Source organism: Dermacentor variabilis, chromosome 8, assembly GCF_050947875.1.
Source record: "Dermacentor variabilis isolate Ectoservices chromosome 8, ASM5094787v1, whole genome shotgun sequence".
NCBI classification, from domain to species: domain Eukaryota; kingdom Metazoa; phylum Arthropoda; class Arachnida; order Ixodida; family Ixodidae; genus Dermacentor; species Dermacentor variabilis.
The window spans coordinates 97,935,100-97,952,194 of NC_134575.1; the positions used below are offsets into that span (position 1 = coordinate 97,935,100).

At 48.4% G+C, this 17,095-nt stretch overlaps 1 protein-coding gene across 7 annotated transcripts in view; it reads right to left on the reverse strand.

Annotated features, from left to right (window-relative positions):
- Nucleotides 1-11,171: 11,171 nt before the first annotated feature.
- The window catches only part of LOC142590441 (uncharacterized), a 243,399-nt gene continuing 237,475 nt past the window's right edge, over nt 11,172-17,095 (reverse strand). For 6 of the 7 annotated variants that reach the window (XM_075702555.1, XM_075702551.1, XM_075702553.1 and 3 more), the window contains one exon: nt 11,172-14,340. In XM_075702555.1, coding sequence (XP_075558670.1) covers nt 13,268-14,340 — 1,073 coding nt within the window. In that variant the 3' untranslated portion in view covers nt 11,172-13,267. The remainder of the gene's footprint in view (nt 14,341-17,095) is intronic. The other variant, XR_012830141.1, reaches the window with a different exon arrangement.

Sequence of the window (17,095 nt, forward strand, 5' to 3'; positions counted from 1 at the left end):
GGCTTGACAGTCAAGGCTCCCAAGTGCCAGTTAGCACAGGCCGAGGTTGTCTACCTCGGTCACGTGATTGGTCAGGGTCGTCGCCGCCCCTCTGAAATAAAGGTGGCCGCTGTGCGAGACTTCCCGCAACCGCGCACGAAGACCGATATTCGGTCGTTCTTAGGTGTCGCCGGCTACTATCAGAGGTACATTCCCAGGTACTCTGATATCGCGGCTCCCCTGACGGATGCTCTAAGAAAAACAGAGCCCCAAACAGTCGTCTGGGACGAGACAAAGGAAAGAGCTTTTAGCGCCCTAAAGAGTGCCCTAACAAGCCAGCCTGTGCTACGATCGCCAGACTATACAAAAGGGTTCGTTGTTCAGTGCGATGCTAGTGAGCGAGGCATGGGCGTTGTATTGTGCCAACGGGAAAATGGAGAAGTAGAACACCCCGTCCTGTATGCTAGTCGTAAGCTGACCAGTCGTGAGCAGGCGTATAGCGCCACCGAGAAAGAGTGTGCGTGTCTCGTGTGGGCCGTTCAGAAATTGTCATGCTATCTAGCCGGCTCGAGGTTTATCATTGAGACGGATCACTGCCCTCTCCAATGGCTGCAGACCATCTCTCCCAAAAATGGCCGCCTCCTGCGCTGGAGCCTCGCTTTGCAACAATATTCCTTTGAGGTGCGTTACAAAAAGGGGAGTCTCAACGGTAACGCCGATGGCTTGAGTCGAAGCCCCTAACATAGGAATCAGCCTCAAAATTGTTTGTTACTGATGTTTTTCTTCCTGAGGCAGGATTTTTAACATATTGCTTTTGTTTAGTGTTCCAAAGTGATGACATGCTTTCTAGTGCAATTTTCCAATTTGTGGACGCGTTCTGAGTGCTGCTAGACTACTGTAAGGAACTAGGCAGTGGTATAAAAGGGGAAAGAGCCTGGCAGGGCTTAGTGAGGGTTGTGCCGTGCTTGCTGACTGAGCGGTTGAGTTTCAGCGTAGTTCTAACGCTTGCCGGGAACGAGAACAAAAATGTGAACTCTCCCGAAGTCACTTTGCAGTGTCCTGTGCGAACCTGAACGAGAGAACGAGGCCTTCTCTGTGTGCTGCGCTCAAGAAACGTCGAGGGACGCCCGACTTCGGTTATGAGCATCATCGAGCGACATCCCTCCGGACAGCGGATGCAGTCCCCTGACCATCGGGATCTCCTTCCCCCGGCGGGGCGGTCTGTTACGTTTCGCCTACGACGCGCGGTAAAGCCGGCGAGGATGCAACAGACGCCAGGGCTTCGTTCAAAGCGGCAGACATTTTGGCCCGTTCGGCGCCGCCGCTACGCCTCCCTGCCAAGCGCGTCCAGGCATGTTCCAATGCCACGTATCTTCATGTGCGTGTGTGTGTGTGTATGTGCATGTTGGTGCCCACGCTTGTCGAAGCGCGGCAGCCGGGGAGAGGAGCTCCCAACAACTGTGAAGCGAGGGGGTCCGAGCGGCGCCGACACGACGGCTGCTCCACCTTCTCTTCCCATTGTGCCCGAGTGGCGCCGACACGACGCTGCGCCACCTTATCCCATTGTGCCCGAGCGGCACAGTCACGTGCTCGTCTATAGAGGGGTTCCTTCTTGCCCTCAACTGCGAGAGTATAAAAGCAGCTGCCCCCGGACGCCAAGAGGGCTCCGATTTCTTCTGTTGAGTAAAGTGCACTCCCGTCTCTCTACTTCGGTCAACCTGACCGCCAACTCTTTGCGATGTTAGAATAAACAAGTTGTTTTGTTGTTACCAGTCGACTCATGCTTTGCCGGGACCTTCGGATGCTTCCAGTTGTACCCCAGGCCGCCAGGCCAACGCTACCCTTGGGGCTTGCGACCCAGGTGCAACAACGGGCGTCAGCGCCGAGTTCCCAACAACTCGTGCCAGCGGCGCGATTACAACAGCGGTTGGTCAAGAAGTCTAGAATATAATTGTAGCTCGTTACCCCCACGTTGAGTCTTGATACTTGTCCTAATATGGCTGAGTGTTTAACTTTGTCGAATGCACTTTGTAAATCGAGACCCAGAATTACTTTGCTGTCTTGTGTCTTGTTGTCGACGATTTCTTGTTTGAGTTGTAACATGGCATCTTGTGTGCTGAGTCTGCGCCGGAAGCCGATCATCGTGTCAGGATAGAGGCCTTCCTTCTCTAGGTATTCCTGCCACCGGTTGGCGACCATGTGCTCCAGCACCTTGCCCACGCAGGACGTCAGCGAGATGGGACGCAGGTTGCCGATGTCCAGTGGTTTGCCCGGTTTCGGAATCAGGATCGTTCTTGCCGTTTTCCACTGTCGGGGGAGCTTGCCCGAATGCCAGCATTCACTGAGGTAATCGGTTAGGGCTTCTATCGAAGCGTCGTCCAGGTTGCGTAGCATCTTGTTTGTAACCAGATCTGGGCCGGCTGCTGAGCGGGTGTTGAGCTCGTGCAGCGCTACCCGTACCTCTGATATGGTAATGTCTCGGTCGAGCCACGCGTTGGGCAGCCCCCCGTACGGCGGGTGGGTTTCCGTTGGCGTGTCTGGCAGATACTTGGCTTCTAGGCTCCTGATAACAGCGTCTTTTCCTTGTTGTTGTGTGATGGTGTGCATGAGGCAGGCCAGGCGGTCGCGCTGGTTTGACTTGGTCTTTGTTTCGTCTAGGAGGTGCCGAAATAGATTCCATGTACAACTGCGATGCAATTCCCTGTCAGCTCGGTTGCAGATCTCGTTCCACTGTTGACGGCACAGGAGCCTGCAATGTTGTTCAATGGCCCTATTTAAGTCAGCCACCTTCTTCCTCAATTTGCGATTCAGCCGGTGCTGCTTCCAACGCGCCTGTATCGAACGTTTGGCCTCTATCAGATGGGCCAGGCGGCTGTCCATGATGATGACGTCCTCGTCTGTTTCTATGGTCTTTGTGGCTGAGCGCACTGCATCGCGGAGTTCCGCCGTCCAGGTTTCGATCTCTGTGATGTCTTGCGCTGTGGTGAGGCGCCCCTTACGGAATTCGTCCCAGTCCGTACACTTATGTATAATGGTATTGCTCCGTAATAGGTTGGGTATCGTAATTTCGACGATGTAGTGGTAACTGCCCAGGTCGACGCCCGTGTTGTGCCATGTTACTTTGCCCGTGTGGTCATTTTTTACGAACGTAAGGTCTGGTGTGGTGTCTCGTGCTACGGAGTTGTCGATGCGGGTAGGATGCGTGGGGTCCGTGATTAGCACACATTTGTGGTCCAGGGTATCCTGCAATAAGTCCCGTCCCTTGGCTGTGTCCTTCACATAACCCCACGCTCGACGGGCGGCGTTGAAGTCCCCTCCGATCAGCAACGTGTTGTCTCTGGCTTGGGTGCTGGCTGTGTGTAGTAGGGTCTTGAATTTCTTTGTTTGGTGCTTGGGGTTACTGTAGATGTTGACGATGAACAGGCGGCCTTTCCGTTGTTTGCTTGGGATGATTTCGGTGAAGGCGTATTCCACCCTGCTGCGGCCGTGTTTGAGTTGGTGCTCGATGAACGTGAGCCCTTTGCGGACGAACGTGCAGACGCGCCGTCCCTCCCCTTGGCTAACGTGAGCGCGATACCCAGGGAGGGTGGGGGTCACCGTCGCCGTTTCTTGCAGCAGGATAATGTCGGGTTTCTTGTTTACTGTGGTAATATGTTGTTGCAGCACTGCTTTCTTGTTGTTGTAACTGTGACAGTTCCACTGCCAGACCGTAAGGCCTGGTAGCGATGCTATTGTGGATTGGTGTTGGGACATAGTTGTGTCGAGGGTGGGGCTTGCGTCTGTTCTTGGAGGTATGGGTGTTTGGCGAATTCCGCTGAAAAGATGGGGCTGCGGACTATGGGCTTGAGGGTGTGTTCAATGAATTCGAAACGCTCTTGTATGGTGCGGAAGGACGTGGTGATCAGTTCCTCCAGCCGTGCCAGTCGTTGGTCGGTCACGGCAGCGGTGCTGGCGTAGGTGTTGGCGAGCGTTTCAATTTTGGCTTCGAGCTGAGTTTCCAATTGGGTCAGGTCCTTGTTATGTCGTGATGAAGTGCGTGTTCGTTTCTTGGTGGTTGGGTCAGTGATCTTCTCCTCCTGGGGAGCGTCTTGGGTTTTGTCCTTTGATTCTGTGACTTGGTGCGATAGCGTGTCGGAGTTCTGCTCGGGGACAACGGTGGGTGTTGGTTCGGTGCGTGCTCGTTTCTTGGGGGTTGGATCAGTGGTCTTCTCCTCCTGGGGCTCGTCTTGGGTTGTGTCCATTGATTGTATGCCTTGGTGTGGTGGCGTGTCGGTGGCGGCTGTAGGTGTCTCGGGTGACTGAGCTGGCTCTGTCCATGGATGGGCTTGCTGTGCTTGAAGTTCTTTCTTGACCTCGGCTAGCTCTTCGGCAAGCCGGCGCGTGGTTTCTACCAGGGTCGCATTGGTTGCGCGGAGTTGTTCGAGTTCCTTGTAGTAGGGGCTGATAGTCCACGCCTGCCAGCTGCTCGGTGTGCTTCGGCCACTAGCGGCGCTGTTGGAGCTGGCGCTGCTGCCTTTCTAACTTCGCCCTTGGCTACGTCGGCCCAGCTTACTTTGTCACGGGAGCGCGATCGCTTTGCGCCGCAGCTGTTCCTGTCCGACGAGTCACGGCCGCGGGATGCGCTACGCGAGGCATGACGGGAAGCGTAACGTGATGCGTGGCGTGAGGCATGGCGCGACGCGCTTCGGGATCCGCCACGGGAAGCGCTGCGCGAGCGGGAGCGTCCTAGGCGTAGAAAGGCGCTTGATTCGAGTGCTTGCTTTCGCTGTTCTTCGGCGTTACGGCGTTCCCATCGCCGTCGCCGCACGACGTATGGAACCTTGTATTTGGCTCTGCAGAGGCGGTCTCCAGTGGGGTGTTCTTCGCCACAGAGCTTGCACTTGGGGACACACTTGTGGCCCTCTCTGGGATTAGAAACACCGCATGAAAGACAAACACGTACGTTTGCTGTGGGGCACACGTCGCCCGACCTTCCCGCATACTTTGCACACTTCTATTTGCTTCCTGTAGAGACTGCACGGATAGAGCGTGGATCCATAACGCACATACTTGGGAACCTTGGTACCGTTAAACACAACGATTTTTGTAGTCGTGTTCCCGATACGCTTCGCTCCCACGGCGAGGGGGTTGTACTTTGTAACGATCTGCTGCATTATTGCGGCTTCGCTGTCCTCAAGCGCTATGCCCCTGATCACGCCCTTGACTGTGTCGTGGGCGGTCGTTCCGTAAGCGCTCACTTCGTATATTTTGCCTTGGACGTTGATAGCTTGTATTCGAGCATACTACTTCGCTCGCTCCTCACACGGAGTGCTGAGCACCATAATGTTCTGATGGATATTGGGACACGCCATATCCTCAGCTCGATCTGCCTTCTCAATTCCCGCTGCCGCCATGATGGCAGTAGCCACGCATGCAGCTCCCGCCTTGGAAATATCGAGCCCTCCGCGGGGCCGCACGACGATCTTAATTACTTCCGCAGGCATTGCGGGCATGCGAGCCGCCCGAATAACTGCGGTCCTGACGTTCTTGTGGAATTTAGTCTTTTGTTGAGAGCTCGGAGTATCGGTACGAGAATTCGACTCACCCTGCGTTGCATGCAGGCGTGTTCGGCTCGTGTACCCACCGTTGTGCAGCCATCCGGGCGTGCGATGAAATTCCTCGGGCATAATTTCTTCTCCCTCTACTTGCACGCACATTTGGGAAACCTGGGAACCGTGCGTCAAAGCGGTGGGGAAAACCTCCATGTTGTCGTGGCAGTAGCACGGCTGGCTAGGCCAAGCAGGCCTTGGCTTCGCTTAGGCCTAGCAATGCATATTGGCGGTGAACCAGGTAAAGTCCGATAAATCGATGAAAACGCACCTTTAGTGGAAAGTCGGGTGTCGGAGGATAGCGGATACCTTCACGATCACAGTGGTAATAAAATCTTCGGGATCCAAACTAATTAGCACTGCGAAAGCGGGCATTAATGACGGAGCCGATATCAGCACTTCTTTGTCAGCAATGGCTCATACCCTCTTCAGTTCGGGAGTGGCGTATACTTTGACAGTCCTGTCATTACTCTCCTTGCCTCGTTGTTGAGGCGTTCCAGAGTATGTAGTTGTGTTCGAGTGATGGGGTAAAAAGGGGCGCCAGACAGGATACGAGAATGCAGGAAAGCCTGCACAAAGTGTCTCATTTCTTTTTCTTTAATGCCCTTTGCGAGCTCGGAAATCCTGCGGAGGATTTGAGTGACCTGCTTGGTGACCTTTACTGTTTGATTGTATCACGTTATGCATATACACTGCTCGTCTAAAAGTATTTCGAGTATGCGGATGACCCGCTTCCTGAGAATGGGTGTCTGTCCGATCGAGAGATGGGCGCTGGCTCTCTCCTCGTCCTTCGACTTTGACCTTTTTCCACCGTGGATAACGACAAACTCGGTCTTCTCCGGTGCTAGCGTAAACCCTACCTCCCTCGTGAAGCTCTCGATGGTATTCCACACCGTCTGCAGGGCCTCCTCTTGTTCTCTTAGGGAACGTCGCGTAGTCCACAGCGTCACATCGTCTGCGTAGATAGCGTGCTCAATGCTTGTGATTCTCTACTTTTGCAGGAAAAGCTGCTAAGACGATGGTAAATAATGTTGGGGAGATTAGGGCTCCCTGTGGGACTCCAACCCCGTTATGATGATAGGAGCTGAGGTCTCTGCCTACTTAAACTTGACACGTTATATCTTGCAGGAACGCAGCAATAAAGTTGTGCATGTTGCCTTTGATACCCATTTCTTGTATCGCCTGCACGATAAAGGCATGGGGGAGGCTATCGAAAGCTTTCCTGATGTCCACCCCCACAACTATGCGAGGACACGAGGACGAGACGTAGAGCACGTCCTTTTTTAGGCGGAGCATAATATCTCGAGTAGAAAGACCAGGCCGGAATTCGTATTGAGTGTGAAGCAGAAGACAATTTACCTCCAACCACGATATTAACCTTGCGTTCACTATGCTCTCCAAAAGTTTGCACAGACATGACATGAGCGAAACTGATCTTAAGTTTCCCAGGCAGTTCGGTGATTTGTTCGGTTTCGGAATAGGCTTGACAATAAAGTGGGGCCATTCTAGTGGGAGAGTTCCTTCTTTCCATATACGGTTAAACTACGCCAGAAGAGTAATTTTGCAAGCTTCGATAAGGTTTTGGATTTGTGCTGCCACGATTCAATCAACTCCTGGTGTGCCACGGGTGTTAATCTTGCGCATGGAGTCTTCGAGCTCGCGGGCCGTGAAGGGCTTGTTTAGATCATCGTGTCCGTCTTGCTCATCGTCCCTCGCATAGGTTCTATTTATGGCACTATTTGACTGGGGAAAAATATATTTGCCGCTTTCTCTGCGAGTTCGGCATTGGTGATGCCTTCTTTCAAGGCAACACGGGCTACGGCGTCTGACGTTTTACGTTGCCCAAGAGATCTCAATATAGCCCACGCCCTGCTTGAATTAGTCGATCCGTTGAGTTGCTCGCACACCTGCATCCAATGCTCGGAAGCTAGCTCTCCTGTATACTTCTCGATTTCCTCTTGTAAAGAGCGTAGTTTAGTTCATAGTGTCTGGGGGTGCCCCTTCGCTCGATAAGAAGACAAAGTCTAGGCCTGTGGTTCCATAGATGCAGGAGGTGCCTATCCGAATTAGGTTGGTCCGGAGAAACCCAAAGCATTTTAGTTGCTTTGCGCTTCGCACGCGTCATAGCTTGCGTTAAAAGTCAAGTTTGTTAACTGGACCGTTTTCTTCTAGCAGCATTCGATATTTGTCCCAGTGCGTAATCGTACAATCCCGTTTGTAAGACGATGGGTGGCACGAGGGACCATTTGTTGTCACTGTGATGGCAATTGGAAGATGATCACTGCCAAGAGAGTCCTCTAGAAGTTTCCATTGGCAGGTTCTGGGTCTCGAGGACCATGTTAGGTCTGGCGTCATGTCTGCTTGCCTTGTGTCCTGTCCAAGCCTTGTATGGGATTGCGGCAGATTAAGGAGCGATAGTCCATAATGGTCAAACTCTTCCATGATACGACGACCACGTGGGCTGCACTTATTATAGTTCCAGGCTACGTGTTGAGCATTGAAGTCTCCACAGGTTAGAGTTGTATGCTTGGGATAGATCTTCCGAAAATGTTCTATGTAGCTAAAGTCTACCGAGGTGTCCTTAGTCTTCCTTCGTGCGTTTTCTGGACGTATGTACACAGAAAAAAAAACAATTCTTATTCTTTCGGGCGTAAGTTGAATGCAGCATCCAGTAACATTAGCAATATTCGAACACCAAGGCTCAGTGTCGAGCTTTGTGTGGGTGAGTCTTCGATCCAGATACACAGCTGTGCACACAGGTGTGTCGGTGAGTTCGGGGAAGCCATAGCCCTCGTAGTATGGTAAGCGTGGCATAAAGCAGTTCACCTCCTGCAATGCCACGACGGCGAGTCTGAGACTGGTATGCGACAGGCCCCTACATAATATCATGTCTGCTTTTTTCTTTTTGAAGGAGCGGCAGTTGCACTGAATCACTGTTGGGACGGCTCCCCTCACATCCCGACCGTGACCGCAAACATTAACTTGAGGGATTAGCATAGCCATGTTGTGTGTGAGCCATCTGCGTCGGAGCTATCTGTACAGAAAGCAAAAACGCCATGTTAACTCATGCGGCCGGGGGTAAGACCTCCGAAGGAGAGCGTTCCATTGTGCATTAGGCACTCCATGATGGTGCGAACGCAAGTTTCGATTGCTCATTCTATCATCGTTTGTACCCTTGACATGATGTTATGTTGCATTTGTGCCAGGTGTACAGAGAAGATGGCTTCGAAATCAGGATGAATTTGTGGTTTTGGCTGCATTTCTAGCAGCTTATTCTGGCTCTGCTCTGGTGCCCCGACAGTGATTGTTTCATGGATTTGTCCATGAACATGTCCACCTTCATTTGCTGAGAGTGAGGCGGGGACAGACTGACCTGTAATTTTGGCGTGACTCACATTCGCGTGTTCTAGCGCTTCGCTGTTAGCCACTTTGACGAAATTAGCAAAGGCATGTTTGCTGTGGTCGAAAAGCGGTTTATTTTCCGGTGGTATTGCAGGAGTTGATGGAGCGCGGGGAGGCCCAGTGTAAGAGTTGTGTCTCAGGGTCACTGTCTTTTGAGGGCGCTCATGAACTTGCAGTTGTGAACCTATGGAGTTCTGGCTTTGATTCTGAGGGCGTTTTGACTTCACGCGCAGCTGTTTGTTGATCTTTATGCTCTGAGGGCAGTCTTGAGCCGTTGCAAGGTGTTTATCCCCCACAATTGCGGCATTTCGGCCCCTGGTTCGGACAGACCTCGTCACTGCCATGCAGCTTTCCGCCACATGTGGCACAACGCGGCCTGTTAAAATTCTGACAATGCTGCTTTCCGTGTCCTAATTTGTGGCACGTCTCACAAGTGTAGACCTGCGACTTGAACGGATAGACTAGTATTGTGAAACACTTGGGCCCGATTTTGTATGGAAGGCTAGTCCCTTTAAAAGTGACTACAGCGGTGCCTTTCTCCCCAATGGGGCGAGCGCTGACAATGTCGCACTTCCGGCAGTGCAGGTTCATGGTAAGCTGCTCGGCAGTCATTCCTCCTGCGTTGCGGATAATGCCCCACATTTGACCCTTTTCTATGGCCTCGTATGCTTGAAATACAGTTGGCTTGCCATTTATTGGAAGCTGTATTAAAGACAGAACGACATCTCGTGTCGCGATGATCGGTGTCAACCGCTATTTGATTACTCCTGTCCAAATATCTGACCTGAACGATCTGGTCAGCTTCCCTTTAATGCGTTGAGGGGGCATTGTGCATGTGATTCCAAAGTGCCTCATCAATAACAATTAAATTTTCATCCATGATTCTGCATGGCTCTGGAGGTTTTAGGATCACAGTGCGAGCGTATGAACGGCGTTGAGTGAGCGTTCGCTTGTTTCTTCGCTGGATCGTGGCGTTTATATGCAACGGTTTTCCATGCTCCTTGTTCGCTGTGATCTTCGCGAGTAGACACCGAGTCCGAGTCATACGCATTAAACTATGGCGTTGCGTTGCCGTTGTAGTGAGAGACGCCATGACGAAACGCAGCCTTGGGTTTTGCTGCTGCAGCTATCGCGGACAGTGTTCCGCATGCGCATTTCTGCCCATGCTTGGCGGTGGGTACAATGAGTAGGTTTGAGACGAGTAAATCATCGTACTTGCCTTTGCTCCCTCTTGGTGGCTCAGGATCAGCAAGTGGAGCGAATGGATTCACGTCTGGACGCAGCGGCGTCTTTCTCGAAGCGGTGGTGTGCACCATGGCATCGGTCGAGGTGCTCGTTAGGGTTAGCGCATTCTCTGGCATGAGGGCGTCTTCAAACTGCTCTAATTCCATGTCCTCGGGTAATAGAACATTCAAAGCTGCCTCTGGGTAATCCATAACCACGGTCGATGCGACTTTTGGGCCCCAAGGCCCAAAGTAACAGGAGGAAGACAGTGACTGTCGGAGATGAAAATGCACACGTCTGTTCAACTCGGCCACCCGGTGGCGAGTCTCCTATGCCCATGGGGGTTACATTTATCATACTTTTGCTTCAGTTTGAGGTTTATTTCTGTACATATAGTGTTTTAAGTGTTCGAAGGCTATTAGAATATAGTTGTATTGACAAAGTCCCTGCTTTAACGTATCAAATATTTGCACGCCCTTAATCGAAACAGTAAACCCTTGTATTTATTATCTTAAAAGCATGTCCTGTACACAGTTTTGTCGGTGAGGAAATTCCTGATGAGACTAGTACAACTGCAATTCAGAAAGCATCTTTTTCAAATTTCGAAAAAAGGGTTGGGCCCAATTTCAATGCTTCTGCACACAAATGTATTACACAGTGCAGGCTTATAAGCTCAATTCAATATGTAAAGTTTATACAAATATTCCTACAAATATATGTCGCACTAGTGCTCACAGAAATGGTGGTACATTAGTTGAAATAAAATGTAAGAATAACTTAAGCATGGTGGACTTGACATTCAACTCAAACATTAGATTACTCTTCTATGTTACTTATAACAGGTTCCTTCTGTGTTAATAATGAAGTTCCAACTGCCGTCATTCAACTTCTCTTGCAGCCCCAGATACAACAAAATTCTAGCATCCCTATATTGCATGCCGTCAATAAATTATTGAAATATCAAGAACAGACAACGAATACTCACCAAACAATGGCATTTATTTGATGCTCTGATGAAAGAGACAGTGGAAAGCTAGCTTACTGAACAATCAATTCCTCTAAAAAGTACCCATTTGTAAAAAAAAAAGAAAGGCACGAATACAATAAGATCAAAAGAATCCACGATGAACCATGTAGACCAGAACCAAGAGCCAACAAATACATGAATTGGTCTAAGAGAACAAGTTCATATGTACCAAAGAGAACACTGAAAAAAAAAACAGAGCCTAAAGAACACATTATTTAGACATCTGTAGTGTAACAATTATTACAATGAAAGTACATAGTTTGTAGTGGCATGCAAACAGTAATTTTGAAGACACGAATGAACATCAATTACTTTTCAGATAATGAAAAGCCACAATATAACAAAGCAAGCAGCTGTTTTGCCGACTTCATTTAATTAAAGTTTAACTGTATTTTGACTTTTTTCTCAGCTACGGCTTTATGTGGGTTAGTTCTCGTAAATCGTTTTGCTCTGTGTTCCATAACCTGTTGAGAAAAGATCTAGAGAAAACATGGTAACCCCACAAAAGTGTTTGAGAGACCCTTTAAGAGCAAGCTTCAGCTAGGAGGCTCCTATCTACATACATGGGAAAGGAGAGCATTTTTCTTGACAGCTACTGCACGAAACCAGGTGAGGTTTGTTGCATATAAAACAAAAAGAATGTAGTGACTGTTGGTAGTGAATTTTTGATTTAGGCCATCAATCTTTTAATAGCAATTGTTGAAAATTACGAATTTTCAAAAAAACGACACTATCAAATTTACAACTCTGGTAACTCAGCAATGAAAAATACCGCAATTCTGCAAAATGCTCCAAATAGGACACCTAAAGCGGACAATATTTAGGGATGAAGCAAAGCGTTAAAATAAGCCACTAATAAATGAGTAGGACATCTGCAAAGTCCCTGTAAACCGTGTAACAAGTTGACAAGATATACATTGATACATCAAATTTGTCTGCTTTGGAATATCTAGCGTATGCAGTTTACAGAGCTACGATATATATTCCAGGTGCAGAGTTAAAAATTTAAAAAGTTCTTGCTCCAATTTTTTTAAAGATGAAAAATATTAGCAAATTCCTGTTATAACATTCAGGCCTTCAAACTCAATGATGCTTCCAGCAGTCACCAGAATTTAGCTTTTTTTCTCAAATGTAACAAATTTCGTTACAATCAGCCCACTGGTTACTTCAGAAAAGCATTTCTGCGTTTTACATGTATTTGAATAGGCGGCATCGAAGTTGGGCCCGAGTTAAAGCTTGCTCTCAGGAGCATGTGGAGACACTTGTGCTACCTGATGCAGTAGAACACTACGTAACATGCTACACGAATGTAGATTTTAATTTAGACTCTAGTTCAACGAGATTGATAAACTACCCTGCAGTATGGAAAAATGGAAGAAATTGTTTTTGTAACAGTGTATTTGCGGAATTGTGCATTGCAGTATGTCTTGTGTGACACATTTGTTTTCATATATGTATAATGTGCATTAGTAATTAGCGTTAATTCTTTCGGTTTGAATTGTACGTGAGTATACATTGTTTCACTTGAATTCATTTTACACATATATGTATGTATATATTATATATATGCATTACGTCTGACACTCGTGTTATTGGGACTTAGGCAATTCTAGCTTAATATGTAATACCTAACCCTATGCTCTGTCACTGCTTGTTAAAAGGGCTGCGGACCTTGTCAAGCCTAAAAGGCTTTTTGATCGCGGTCCTCAACATTGTGGTGTTGAAAATAAAGTGAATTGAATTGAATCATGGTGCTGTGCTCTCCAAGTCTGTTCAAGTGATGAGGACCTGAAGCAGGCAATGCAACTATTTGGCCGGTCACTTGTATGAATGCACCGGTGTACCTTCAGGGCATTCTTCAACGAGAATCACTGAAGGCAGAGTGGGCAATGAAATGGCTTCTCGCCACATGTGTTTCCTAAGGTTGCCCTTTTGTGAGAATTTCCGAGAGCAAGAAAGGCACTGATATGGCTTCTCGCCTGTGGGTGTGCAGGTGGGCTTTCAGGTGACGCTTGATTGAGAAGCTCTGAGAGCATGAAGGGCACTGCTATGGCTTCTCGCCTGTGTGGGTGCGCAGGTGGGCTTTCAGGTGGGCCTTTTGTGAGAAGCTCCGAGTGCATGAAGGGCAGTCAAATGGCTTCTCGCCTGTGTGGGTGCGCAGGTGGACTATCAGGCTGCCATTTCGTGAGAAGCTCCGAGTGCATGAAGGGCAGTCAAATGGCTTCTTGCCTGTGTGGGTGCGCAGGTGGGCTTTTAGGTTGCCATATTGTGAGAAGCTCTGAGAGCATGAAGGGCAGTCAAATGGCTTCTCGTCTGTGTGGGTGCGCATGTGGTCTTTCAGCTGGGGCTTTCGTGAGAAGCTCCGAGTGCATGAAGGGCAGTCAAATGGCTTCTCGCCTGTGTGGGTGCGCAGATGGGCTTTCAGGTGGGGCTTTCGTGAGAAGCTCTGAGAGCATGAAGGGCAGTCAAATGGCTTTTCGCCTGTGTGAGTACGCAGGTGGATCTTCACGTCTTTTTTTCGTGAGAAGCCCCGAGAGCATGAAGGGCACTGATATGGCTTTTCGCCTGTGTGGCTGTGCAGGTGTTCTTTCAGGGAGGTCTTTTGCGAGAAGCTCCGAGAGCATGAAGGGCACTGAAATGGCTTTTCGCCTGTGTGGGTGCGCAGGTGCGCTTTCAGGTGATACTTTTGTGAGAAGCCCCGATAGCATGAAGAGCACTGATATGGCTTCTCGCCTGTGTGGGTGCGCAGGTGGGCTTTCAGGCTGCCATTTTGTGAGAAGCTCTGAGAGCACGAAGGGCACTCAAATGGCTTCTCGCCTGTGTGGGTGCGCAGGTGGGCTTTCAGGTGGGGCTTTCGTGAGAAGCTCCGAGAGCATGAAGGGCAGTCAAATGGCTTCTCGCCTGTGTGAGTCCGCAGGTGGACATTCAGATAACACTTGTATGAGAAGCTCCGAGAGCATGAAGGGCAATGAAATGGCTTCTCGCCCGTATGGATGGCGGCATGTGCTTCCAGAAGAAATAGTTCATCAGCCACATAGTCACATTGCTGACATCGGTGGATCCATCCTTGCTTTGAGTTGTCACATTTGGCAGTTGACGCAGAAATTGAAGGCCTCGATGCTGCACAAATAAAAAAAGTAAATAAGAGTTTTTAGGTAATGCCAAAAAAGAACACATGCTAACTTTAATGACAAGCTATCTTTTTCATTTGATTTTGGAGATCTTCAGGGTGACCTTGAGTATGATGAAACAAAGAAGTAATGGTCATTTTTATTTACTCAATATTTCTGCATTTGAATGCTTCATGACCCTGTTTGTGAAGTCCACATATAAAAGGGATTTTTAAGAAAGCTAAAGAATTACAAAGTAAAAGAATGTGGAGTGCTTGACTACTCTCTCCTATGACCCTTAGAGAACACTTCAAAAATGCTTTGACCAAGCCTGCTCTCATATCCTCAATGATCACTTGACGCCCGGTAACCACATTAGACACTTGCAAAATTTGTTATGATTCGCTGGCACAACAAATTCATTTTATACGAGACTTCATCAGTGAGTTTCTTCTTGACCACACATTGAACTTTGGCAATGTTATCGTAAGTCGAGATTGCAAGGAACCGGCTAGGAAGTTCCGCAGTTTTCCTCACATAACCTGCCAACACCTACAACCCGCATCCTCTTTCAGAACAGCCCAGAAAGAAAAAAAGAATAATATGCGTCTATAACCCATGGTAACAACTGCATACACAACCCTTCGATGTTTACAAAACAGCATCCATTTGGGGATAAAACACTTGTGCGTGTCGTATCTTCAGCCAATGACTGCTTTACTGTTTCCGGAGACTGGAGCTGGGCCGTTGAGCACGGCTTATTGTGACCTAAGTTCAACTTTGCTAGCACCGTGTGCACTATTCACTAACTGCCAAATGCAAAATGGCGACCCACACAGAGGAGGAAAATGACCGACCGTGCAGGAGAGAAGGGAGATTCAACACACAGGGGTGGAAAAAGGGTGGGATTCCCCAGGAGATAGCGAAAGTGTGAGTACTTGAGAACCTTGCCCTAAAGTGTGGCTTTGGGGCAGCGCACGCTGTGTTGTCATGGAGTGAAACTTCAAATCGAAATTCCAGTAATTAACACCCTGATCCTGACCTTACAGTAAATTTCTTACATGTTTGGTGCAGCTTAGAGGTGCAAAAATACGGCAACGTCATTTGGAGTGCGCTCTGCTCCTTGTGCTCTGCCATCGCAAAATATTGGCAAATGATTGCTGGAACCGACAAGGAATGGTATGCTCCCTTTGCAAAGCGCAGTGGATTTTAACACACTAGCAGGTGAAGGTATTGTAGTATTTGCGAATGGAGGCACCAAGCACCATCGGTGGCTCCGAAGGAATGACACACACACTAGTTTCACATCGTGCCCAACTTACCCCTCGGTTCCAGCGAGGGTGCTTATATATATATATATATATATATATATATATATATATATATATATATATATATATATATATATATATATATATATATATATATATATATATAATTTATCAGGCATGTTCGTCTCAGCAACATGGGCACGGCGTTTGGAAAAAGGCCACTAACACCCGGCAGGCAGATTGAGAAACTGACAGAGTGAGACACACACGAACGTCAACTTCTTCCTCCGTGCTGGCACAGAACTGGCGCCGAAGTGCTCCCTTACAACACACTTCGGAACGGTGCGGTGGGTTGCGCCACCAACCTCTTGCTATTTTAATGCCCAATGTCCTACCTATGAATTCCAATAAACAAACTTCGTGAAACCCTATTGTGAACTTTGTTTTTGTACGCCCTTGTTGTTTCTAGTTTATCTAATTTTTCCAAGCTTCAAGTCGCCTTTTACTAATCTCCATTCCGGACATGGTTATTTTCCCCCTGCTCTTGATGAACCCAAGTGCTTCAAGGACGCTAGTGATTCCTAAATCGACCGCTGCGCAGATATCTTCACATTGTAATATACCATGCTCCATTGCTCCATTCCTCTCCTTGCTCCTCTCACCGGCAGCACCTCCTCTCCTTGCTCCAGCAAGGAGAGGTTGCACCACCAAGCTCTTGCCACTATACTGCTTAATATCCTTACTAGGTTAAAAAAAAAACGATTTCCCACAACCAAATTTTCTGACCCCCTATTGTGAACTGTGCTTTTCTACGGCTCCGTTTTTTCTCGTTTCCCTACTTTTCTTCCGCAAATTTTCCTACCACCACTTACTAATCTCTATTGCGGACGTGTGTATTTTTCACTTGCTCTCGCTGAACTCAAGGGTTTCAAGGCCAGTGGTGGCTACGTCAACCACTGGGAAGATGTCTTCACATTCTAATACTAAAACACGCTCTATCGTTTCGCTACTGTACCGCAGCAAGCACATGTTTCTTCTTCCTTCTTATATCTCGCTTTATAAGTGCGTGTTCCAAGGCATTCTGATCTCGCTTCAAAATGTAATGAACTTCCCTTTGAGTTATCATAAATTGTTTCTTTTCTGAATTAGCTTTTTCCTCTTACGTAGTTACTCATAGTAGGTTTTTTTTTTCATTGCCACCATCCATGAGATTATTTGAGTTTCTGACTTTTCGCTTGATGTTCTTTGTTGCTGTGTTGCTCACCACACAGGCCGCATACTTGCTGGTAAGCTTCCTAGTTCTTTTCCTCCACAATGAATGAATGTTATTCTTGTACAAACACCTGAACACTCTCCCAGTCTATTCACTTTCTTCCATATTCCTCAGTCGTTATTCATGATTAATTTGTCTGTGAGCTTCCCTCACCTCAAAACTTGTCCAGCCCATATCACTCTGGATAGCTTCATTTATAGTCTTCCCGTGAGTGCCCAATG